Below are 10,957 nucleotides of genomic sequence, written 5' to 3'. Positions count from 1 at the left end.
ATACGATGGACTGTTGCCCTTGCAACTCCAACGCATGGCATTTACCCCCGGCCTGCTTCGGTAAGGGGTTCGGAAAATCCGCCAAGGGAAAATGGACAGATGGCAGATGGTGGAAATGAGGCGCAAATTAAGTGGTCAGCTTCCCATGGCCACATGGGACGACTTTTACCATTGCAGTAAATGGGGGTGTAATGGTTTGTTGGTATAATGTTCTGGCAAAAAAGGAGAAACATTTATACAAATAGTCATGTGCACCGTAAGCCTAAATGGGTAGTGCAATAGCGTTTGTTTTTATAGGAGTAATGTGGGGTAGATAAAAATACTGTTTTCTGATATTACCGTAAATGTAGAAAGCTATTGCAGTCATATAATAATGAATTGTCATAGTAACTATTGTAGTTTGATTTGCTAGATGGAATAATGGTTTTTAAATAAGTTTATGTAAAAGTGTCTGATTGATCCGAGGAGTGATTTAGAGAGATAGTTTCAAATAGGATAGCGGTTCTTAATTATGAAATTCATATGAAACCAGTTTAACTGAAAAAAGGTTGTGTTTTGCTGTTGCTGTTTGTTAAAAAAACTTCTAACTTCAGGTGTAAAAGCTGGATTTTATATTGGACATTTTTGTGAATCATCAGCATAAATCCGACTTTTGTTAAAAATTTAAAAAATATTACCAAGAACAATCAAAAACATCGGCAGACTGGTGCATTGTTGCTTTCTTGTAATTGATCGTCAAGCTAAACTTTCTCGCCCAATTGAACGTTTTTCTGAAAGTTTAAGGATAATTGTTTCGAAAGTTGCTTGTTATTAAATGTGATGAGCCAAGAGTTACAACTCGTTCTAATGGACATCCAATAGATGGCTTACACGTTTCCAATAACGGGATTCCAATAACAGGACCCAATCACTTAGCGCACTGCCCGACCCATTTATGACTCAGTGTTCGGAGACATTCTGCGCGTGAACACCTTTCAAAAATCCGTACTTGAAATCTTCCAATAATTTTTGCTTGAAGGTAGAGAAAACAACGAGCCTGCAGCACATGAGAAATCAAGGAAGAACAATTTTTTCCAGTTAGCTGTTGTGTCCTTCGTTAGATGAGAAATTTCTACATTTTATACAATAATACGTGAACATCGATGTTTTCAAAAATCAGTTGTTGAGCAGCTGTTGTTAAATAAATTCTAATATGTATGGAGTGGAAGTAAAATCAGGATTGCGTAAGCTACGGTTAGAAATATACGGACCCGCAGCTAAGAAATGAGTATTTTTTTTTGGAACAGCTAACTATACTTCTGCTTTACACATCGGAAAATTAATTTTTCGCGTTGTGTAAATATAACTAACTTTATTCTATTATATTTGCCGGTAAACCAGTTCCTAACAGACAGAATCTGATTAGTAAGGATAATTCCTGCATCCTCTCAATTATTTCAGAAAATTCGTTGGCAGGAACTCTAAAGAAATGAAACTGTCGTAGCCAATATATCATTATAGGCGGTAACAGCAACAGAAATAATTTCGAATATCAATATGAAAAGCTTACCGATGTTATCCTTAAGTGGCCCGTAAGGATAACATTGTAATACTATTCATAGTTTCTGATTTCTTTTTGTTGGCATCACTTATATCTAAATATCTAGAGGGTGTACAAGCCCCTTAGTAGTAGCCATCATTCTCAGGGGCAATTTACCGCCATGTTTTCTATTTCGAATAGTGTAGGTATCCGTTTTGGTTACTGGCCGCGGTAAGCAGATATTTTTTTTTCAATAACCGTATTCGACCTTCTATAACTGTTAAAGCCATTGAACAATGGGCTGAAGGTAAAGATCTGTTCTTCTTGACAAAGTGCCCGTCAACCATCAGCGATTTTAGCAGAACCGGCAGATATGCAAATTCAAACAGCTTCTGTACGACGTATATAGTTTTGAAAAGTTGGTAAAAACCTTCGATTGCAGTGAGTTCTAAAGAATACTTGGTGAGATTTCGGCTAACCGCGTGCAAAACGTTAGACAAGGGTTTGATGTAGACGAAGTGCAACTATTTATGGAGCTGTTTCCTCTTGTTATGTCGAAACCATGAGCTTTGTTTGCTTAGTGCAAGACAACATGTTCATCTAGAGGTACATTAAGCTGTGCTTTTATCAAGTTCAGCGTCAGCTTGGACTGGTCCTGTTTGTCAATTAGGAGCGTAATTTTGAAAATATCGGATACAATTACATCCAAGTATCGCTTTAGCTAAGGTGAGTTGTTTTCTCGGAATTACCTATATACTTAAAGGCGGTATGGCATTACGCAAGCTGACATTCTTCGTCATAGATCAGCCAAAGAGTCGAACTGAATGACAAAGCACCGCGGTGTTCCTTTGAGTCGCGTGGCCTCATAACACCGTCGTAGTACTATGATTGATTTCGCAATTGAGTTTCGTAGTCATTATAGCTGTCAGCTGAACATTTCTCGAAGAGAACAACTGCGCAATTTCTTGGCCTGCTCCGCGACCCAACACACGTTCATTGGCACTCAGCGAGTAAAATCGTTCGAATAGTTGCCACTAGCTCCAATCATAGGCAGAAAAGCTCATCAACTCCTCCCAGAGGAGCTGACGCCGCCCAGTATAAATATTCACGTCGTCATTCAAGTGATGCGATCTGGGCTGGCTTGTCGCAGCAGTGCCACATGTAGATGAAGTGAGCCAAGTCGTCGCGTCAACTGCCAACTTATTTTTTTCTCAAGTTTATGTCGCATCTCGTTTCTTTACTACCGTATCGGTAGACGCCGCCGTCATGGCACGCGCATCGGCGATATCAAGATCGTCGCTGTTTCTTCCACGTCGCTCATGGCATATGCTTCGCCGTTGAGTAGCCCGTTGCTGCTGTTGGTGGACAGGACGCTGCGAAATTCCGCGTTAAAAGAAGAGGAACAAAACGATAACGATAATTATGCCGCTCGAAAGTTGCCCACAGTATGGTTTCTAGTTCCATTATCACGTCGTCTTTTAGTTGGCGCTTATCTCAAGCATTGCCGCATGGGTTTGCGAGGCCTGGTTTACTACACTCTTTCTTCTATTAATGTTTCGTAAGGCCCAATGCTTCTGTATGAGCGCACGTCTTCCATGCGGCGGAGTTGGATAGGGTTGAACCCTGTTTGTCAACAGGCAGCGCACGCAATTGAATAACAATGCGAAGCCAGACATCGATTGAATGCGTCCACCATTATACGAATATACATTTACGCCGCATTGAAAATTCAAAATATAACATGGTGCAACGTAACGCGCTGGAGACACGCGGCTTTCGAATGGCGATGACATAGGTTGAAGCTTGGAAAGCGTATGGCGCTGATGTCGACTGTCGACCCTACCATATCTATGTATGTATATATGTGTAAATATATATATAATAGTTAAATAATCAGCGCTAGTCGATAGCGTTGGGAGTCGCGCGCCCACCTCTGATTGAACCGGATTCGTAGTTAGTACTAACTATATAATAAAGGCGATTGTTTTGCGGTTTTTGCAAATCGGATTTGCAAAGTTAGCAGCGCAATCGACCTTAATACGATTCAATCGACATTGCATTGCCACCGGGAAGAAATTGCTATGGCAAGAAAAACTAGTACAAAATATTGCTGAATATAACAATAACATAGCTCGTGTGTTGGTTTATCGTCTCAAAACATCCAGCTGATTAGTCCGTATCTACTGTCTGGATCAGAAAAGCGTGTTAGTTAAATAGCAGGTATTGCCTCGTCCCCGAACTGTTCGTTCCTGGAATAAGATTACGTTGCACAGTTTTGTTATTTTATTCTAAAGTCGCATAGTTTCTATAATACTGAAATGTTGAAATACACATTGCGCATCCAGAAACTTTATGCATCTTGTCCCTTCACAAGATTTATATTTAAATGGATCAGATGTTATGTTTCTCGCTCGCCGCGTAGATAGAATACTGCTTCATTAGCGCTGCGAATTGCGCTACGAAATGAAGAACTCGATGAAGGAACAAGAATACCGTGAGCACTATTGAAGGGTGACAATAGAATTCTTTACTTTTAATTCTTTTTAATTAATTCTTTGCGTCGAGTAACGGTCTGTGTCACCATTAGCGTAACAAGCAACGAATATGCGCACATTCGTTGCTTGCGCATTCATCTAAACCTAATTTCGATTGAGAAATAAAGCCAACATTCTGTTGGTTATTTTTGTTTCTTTTTTCTTTCCTTCTTTCTTTCGACATTCAGTCAAACGTGGAGTTAGACTTTATTTGAAAAGTACAACCGAGACACTAGGTCGCTCACTACAGGTATATTCAATTTAATTCGTATGCAATCACTTGCTATCATAAGCTTGCGGGGTAGCAGGCACGTCACGTTGCAGGGCTTCTGTTTTTATGGAAGCCATTATAGCCCTGCGCATTACACATTGAATTAGCGGGGTGCTTCGGCGGATTTTGATCTACGCCTTTTCTGTCGGAAATCGTTGGGGCTTACTTCGGCAAAAGCTCTAATAAGCTCCTCCAGATCTGGGAGTAGCGACTCGATTGAGGTTTGCTTGCGTGCGTTTTCGGTGAAACTGTAATAACAAAACACCGTTTTTTATTAAATGAACTGTTTCGTCCACGTGTCCCTTAGCCTGGTGGAGGATATTACATGACTTTAGGTAGATACCATACCAGCAATAGGATGTTTTTTGTGAACTACTTGCCAGAAAGGTGATGTGCGGTGCTGCAAAACAATGATTACTATCATTAACAGCCCAAAATGTTCTAGCGTACTTGTCGACTGCGTTCGAAAAGCAGAGCCGTAGAAAAGCTGTAGGTGGCAATGCAGAAGCGCAGCTGCCGTAAAAAGGATCAAAATAATAGAATAGGTAGAAGGACCTACCATGTAACGCACGTCGGCTAGCAAGCGGTTCGTATCTTTGTTGTTATGCTCACGCTTCAACGTAAATTATCATATCAGTTACATGTTTACCTGAGTACAAGGGTAGTAAGACGGTTCAGAGTCTGAATTCGTTGCTTTATTACGCTATTTTCTCTGGCCAAAAGTTTAATGACCTCGTCACCGATCTCAGTAAGCCGCTCAACTGTCATGACTTTTTTTCGCTCAGAGCCATCACTCGACTGCAAGCTGGCCGAAGTGTCCTAAATCACATAGTCATAATAAATTACGAGCGTCTGTAAAGCCTTCATTAAAAAAACCCTTAACAATCATAAACAACATTTCTCTAATGAACACTCATAGGGTTGTCCGACAGATTCATAGAGCCAAGCAAACAAACTAAATAATTTCCTTCGGCAACTTTGACAGACCGTGAGAAAAACGTGCTCTTTGAAAAAGAACAAAATTTACTGGCGGAATATCTTCATTGCCGATAAATCATCGAACAAATTTTATTGTACCTAGAATTGCCCACACAACTTTCACTTTGCTACCCGTGGAATCGAAACTCCTCAAAGGGACAAGCCAGAGTCATCAACGGTTATCTCTAGCGGCATATCGGTTTGTCCTAACACATCAGTTCCGATAACCAGCTGTAATAGCTAATGATGTTCGAGAATTTTATTTATTCGGGAATAAATAAAATGAGGTATTCGATTGAATTGCAGAAAAACAATCAAAAACAGGATCTTACTAAATAGAAAGGCCAACATATTTTGTGCTTACCGAACTCGATGATGAAGCTTCTGGAGGTTTGGACTTTTTCGCTTCACCTTTTTTATCAGTGATATCCAACGCTCCGGCTGCCTTCTGAGCCGACACACTGACTGACGCCTTTGGTTCCAAATCTGGTTTTGGTGCCTCTGTTGCTGCATTTCCCTTAGTGGGCGATGCCACCGTGGGCGCGCGTTCATTCACCTCCCCATCTGGCTTAAGCAACGCCTCTGATATTTTCAGGTGCTTTTGTACCGATCTTTGACCTTTGTTGCTTGGTTGATCTGGTTGTTTAGCTTCCGGCATTGCCAAGCTCCACTGCAAAAAGACCCGCACTGAACAACTGGCTGCCCTTGTCTGGAGACTTTTTGCTTCACGGCGTGGCAGCAGGTGCGGAATTCAAAAGAGTACGGACTAGATCTCGGAACTTCGAGATCCCGGACGTAAAGACGTTCAGTTTTCGTCAGCTATAGAAGTTCGACTTAACTGCAGTAGTTACAGCTGGATACTGAAAAAATATGCATCTCGTTGAAACGCATATACTTCTCAGGTCAATCAATTGACACATCATTTTCTCTACTAGTTGCAGATTTTTTACTACTTCTACTTAAGTCGAGTACTTACGTAATTGTACACGTGGCTAAATAAAAAATCCTGCTTTGTACAGGTCGACAAGTAGCGTTAAATGTTGTCGATCAGCAATGTATTACCCATCACAACACATCGTGGCCAAGCTTACGCCAGGTCACGATCAAACGGTAGTATGAATCTTGTTGCTTAAAATCAGCAGGAAAAAACAGCTGCAAGTCTGATCAAGTGGGCGTCTATTCTCATAAGTATCAATGCGCTCCTTTTTTAGGTCAACCACTAATAGATCACCGGTACGTAGCAGGCATCATCCCTCCATGCATGTGACGTGCGTTTGATTCAATTTTTTCTGTACAAAGAACAACATCGCTTACCCGTAAGAGTTTACATGAATACAATGGGTAGGCATATATTTAGCAGTGTTAGAAAGGTCCGGACAAAATACCTAGCGGATGATTTGTATAGGTGTGCGATTTATATATGCGCTGATAGACGCTAGAAATCATTAGTGCCATGTCACGACGACCCAGTTAAAGGTACATATATATTGCCTTCCTACGTAGAAACAGCTGTTGGTTCTTATTTTATTGACAATTGCCACTCAACGAGTTTATTGAATCCCAAATAACTTTTCTATCATAAAATGTTTATGTCGACACACGTAAGACGATCGAACAAGCATCGGCGTTCATGGCCACATTAGATTGTAATGCAAATCAATGTAAGTAACATAATCGGTATAATAAATATACTGAGTTATCTTATTACGTACCTCTAACTAACTGTAAACTTCGTGAATAGTCCTGAAGTCCAATAAAAACGTAAATTTCGTTATCGGTATAGTATAGATGGGCATTTCATTTGAGGACGATTTTCGTTAGCCTCAGCCATAACGTTTGTCTGATAACATAAAAATATTTTGATACAAGAATTCGTTACCGACCAATTCGTGCTGCTTATACAAAGGCTACATATTGGTATATAGTGCAAATTCAGCCATAAATAGAATATATGTGATGAGATAAACGCACGCAAAAACTTTGGTTAGCTTATGTAAGCGCCATAAATCCCATATGGACCCACGATAAAAATGGACAACGGCGTTCGAATTACGCACCAGCTCTTCTATCTATTTTTTCACACAAAGATAGCATATGCTTTTATAGCTACGTGTATTTAATGGGTAAGTCTGTGTAGAAATTTCCGTTGTGATTCGTGTAACGTATGCTGTGTAATTCCAAAAACGCGCATCTTAGGGCAAGGAATGATAGGGAAATTGATCAAGTAGAACTAAATATGCCTTAACAGTATTGCTTAGAAGCAAACGTCCTCTGTATGCTCGTGATCTTGCCCCTTAAGATAATAAACATGATTTCATGCGCAAAATCAATGAGTTATAAATTATTAGGTGTCATGGACGTATGTGTACCCCGTCTTTTCTTATCGTCTGCTCTTGCCTTCAAAATTTTACCTTGACCATATATCTATTTGATTGCTTTCAGCGAGAACGATAAACGTTGACATCATCAATATGCCTATTTTTAACACAATTGACGGAAATGTAGAGTTAAATTTCAGTTAAACAACTTTCGTTTGTAGTTCATTTAATATAAAGATATCGCACGACTGTTCTGTTTTCTTTTATTATAGCTTCTCATAACCTATTCGGCGCCTGAGAATTCAAGCTTACAATTAGATACTGATTATTTTATGATCAAAGTATTTCTCGGAGGTGATGCTTTACACAGGATGAATGGTGAAGCCGTGGTCCCCAGCATTTTATCCGATCAGCTCGTGGAGCGTCGGGGGCGCACACGGTATTATCAACTGCGGACGGTACCATGTATGTGAGATCTCAGGTCTTAGAAAAGAGTATTAAGACGTTCGGATCGTATGTGCACGCTTCGAACTTACGTTAGCTTTGGAAATACGCGGCAAATTGCCGCACTTACATAGAGTAGTTTCGCGGTTTTCGAACGAACACAACCGTTACCCTATGGTCTAGATCGTAACATCGATTTTGCAGTAAAGAAGACTGAAGAAATGATTAATATCTAAATATTGTTTCTTTAGAATCAGTTGATAATTAGTCAAATCGTCAAGTACATCTGACCTAGCTAAATGCATAGTATACATTTGATGCAAGGTATTTTTATAGATATAATGATGCGTTGATGAATAAAGAAAGGGGCTTCATTCGTCAATGGCCCAGACCCAGCAAATAAGTCCAGAAGAAAACGTAGGCCTTGAAGTGTCAGCAAAAATCGGCGTTTTGTGTGATGCAGCCTACAAAAATAGTCTTAAAGCTGTAACTGTGCATGAAGAAATTTCTATAAGGATATATCCCTTATGGTTTTATTGTGAAAACTATGAAAACAAGTATAAATGATTTTACATACGATTTATGAATTGACTATAAACAGAAGAGTCATCTAGTGCATTCATGTATTAACGAACACAGCCTGAATCTGCTTGTATACATCCTTTAAGCTATACCTAGTCAAACCTTACTCCATGCATGATAAAACATCTGCTGAACCCCTCGGCTCTAAAATACTGAAACTACTATGCATTCCTAATCTTCAATTGATATTGATATTATGAAATATTGGATTTTTCGCAGTAAATGGTTGAAATTAAGCTAATATATCTAGACATATCTAATGTTTGTATCACCAATCATATTGGTTTGTAATACAAACCTGTATATTTATTCTTTATTTCTAAATTTTCTTTACAAACAAACGGCGTGGCCACCGATCGTGCAGTTGCTGAACGACTGCCTAAGACCATGTACGATACTATTTTCGAAGCCACAACTTCAGTTACGGTTCATGTAATTTCAGTTCTATGTACTAGGGAAGTCCACTGGTGGGGTTACATTGTTTAAACGTTAATTTCATCGAATACACACTAGATAACGAGAAAGCAAATACGCTAAAGCATCCAGATTGCTTCTTTAGTTTAAAGATATGTAAATGTTTATGGGCGCGCCGAACAACCTACTAAATGCGACTCTATTAAGGTGCAAATAAATTAGCGGTCTCTTTTATTTTGATTGTGCTTTCTTGGCCATTGAATGGTAATTTCCTTTAACTAAAGTTATCAGTTCAATTTGTAGATCCTTATAACGTCTTAAAGCAGCCGCTTCACGAAGGTTTCGAGGCATATAATAGAAGCATTTTCTTTCCGTGATGAATTTGCGCTTTGTACGCTTATGATGTTCAGCGCTCGGGATTGTATCGGAAGATACATTCGTCGCCTCCACAGATACCATAGTATCGAAAATTGTACGGTGCGGTATCACGTCTATTTATTGAGTTCGCGAAAAGCTTACTTTTTTGTTTGCTGTATCTTTCCTGTGACGCTCACACCGTGTGAAACTCCTCAACGAGTCGCTCCTAACTAATAACGAAGCTCCAATGTAGTGTAAACGAAGCTAAAGTCTTTAACACTGAATTGTAAGTAAGGATTTCCTCAAGCAAAACACTCAGGCAAATTCAGGCAAAGCACTCTTTAAAAATTCAATTTATAAGAAAATTTAATTGAATTAGTGCATTCTGTTGCTTGAGTAATTCCAGTTTTTATTTCAAAAGTTGATAGCGTACAGAGCTTTCAGTAACCGTTTTGGAACTCGATTTAATTACTTATATTTTTGACCAGAATATACAAATGACACACAACTCAGTTAACTAAAAAGCCAAAAAGCGATCTTTGAGCAAAAAGTAGGTAAAACTTCTAAACTATTATTAGGACTGTTATTAGAAAATCTAGGGTCTAGATTTGGCCACTTATTTGCCCACGTAACCTAAATATTATAAAATCTATTATTCAGATGTGTTCTAACACTCGGCAACAACTTCTAACCTCATCCCAAGATAATGCTACGTAATTGTACAGAATTCTACTATTAAAAGCGCTTTTAGTCGGTAACTTTTTGGTGGTAGTCCTATTAACTCGAGTGGCAAGACCCACGCACCTAAGGAAATGACCTCTAAACGTCCCTAACAGCGTCCCCTGCAAACCTCAAGGCAACATATGCCTACGATCCTCACTGCCCGGTAATGAAGGAACAAGAAGTTAGTAGATTGTGTAAATTGATCGAGATGTCAGGGGGGCACAATCAAATTTGGTTCAAATGAAAAACGTTGCGACGAATTTTGGTACTACGTACCCTGGTAGCACTACTCGGTAAACTTCATTTAAAGATTGTGAGATTCACTTATGATATTACATGTGTAATGCATATTACGAATATACTGCCTTAGAATACTTTTGTTTTTCCCTAACGTAACGCATTAGGAAATAAGGTAAGGCCTGGAGAAAGAAAATTAGAAATTTCCGCACGTATGAAAGATTTTTAGAAGTTTTGCACTTGTTCCCATTTTCATTGTGCATCCAGGTTTAGTATGTCTTGAAGCAATGAACACGCAAGACTTTTTCTATCATAAAGCGAAAGACTGAAAAATGGTGCTAAGAGATACTATTGTGTAAACGGGAAAATTTTAATTAGGGACGATTAATTTCGTCTATGGATGCAGGATGCTCGACGATGTACTTCCAATAGTGTAATAGTCTAACTACTTTTCGCAATAGCTAATTTTATCAAATTTCCATTTCGAAAAAGCTTTATTCGTGGGCTGTAGACGTTTGGTTACTGTTATGAGCTTGGCTACTCCAACTCTGGCAAATGAACAGAGTTCTGTTTTCCTTTT

General features: G+C 39.2%; 1 protein-coding gene across 4 annotated transcripts; it reads right to left on the bottom strand.

Annotated features, from left to right (window-relative positions):
• Positions 1–32: 32 nt before the first annotated feature.
• LOC111267612 (uncharacterized) lies at positions 33–7,183 on the bottom strand. 4 transcript variants are annotated; one of them, XM_022845931.2, is made up of 5 exons: positions 7,015–7,183; positions 5,667–6,162; positions 4,974–5,143; positions 4,491–4,572; positions 33–1,036 (listed from the first exon to the last, which is right to left on the bottom strand). In XM_022845931.2, exons 2-5 carry the CDS (start codon positions 5,958–5,960, stop codon positions 908–910), a joined length of 675 nt encoding a protein of 224 aa, XP_022701666.1. In that variant the 5' UTR covers positions 5,961–6,162; positions 7,015–7,183; the 3' UTR covers positions 33–907. The 4 variants fall into 4 exon arrangements, with proteins under 4 accessions (XP_022701666.1, XP_022701665.1, XP_022701667.1 ...); XM_022845930.2 differs by lacking the exon at positions 7,015–7,183 and adding an exon at positions 6,279–6,435; XM_022845932.2 differs by lacking the exons at positions 33–1,036; positions 7,015–7,183 and adding exons at positions 1,332–3,768; positions 6,279–6,434.
• Positions 7,184–10,957: the final 3,774 nt, after the last annotated feature.

The sequence above is a fragment of the Varroa jacobsoni genome, unplaced genomic scaffold (genome assembly GCF_002532875.2).
Source record: "Varroa jacobsoni isolate VJ856 unplaced genomic scaffold, vjacob_1.0 scaffold_1203, whole genome shotgun sequence".
NCBI classification, from domain to species: Eukaryota; Metazoa; Arthropoda; class Arachnida; order Mesostigmata; family Varroidae; genus Varroa; species Varroa jacobsoni.
The sequence above is the reverse complement of the archived record's forward strand: the minus strand, read 5'-3'. Positions and strand labels throughout refer to the sequence as shown.

Excerpts from the sequence above, each read along its gene's own strand:
- LOC111267612 (XM_022845931.2), bottom strand. The coding sequence starts at position 5,960 with ATGCCGGAAGCTAAACAACCAGATCAACCAAGCAACAAAGGTCAAAGA. Across the intron at positions 5,144-5,666 it reads AAGCTTCATCATCGAGTTCG|GACACTTCGGCCAGCTTGCA; the intron begins GTAAGCACAAAA and ends TATGTGATTTAG. Across the intron at positions 1,037-4,490 it reads TTATTAGAGCTTTTGCCGAA|GCTCGTTGTTTTCTCTACCT; the intron begins GTAAGCCCCAAC and ends CATGTGCTGCAG.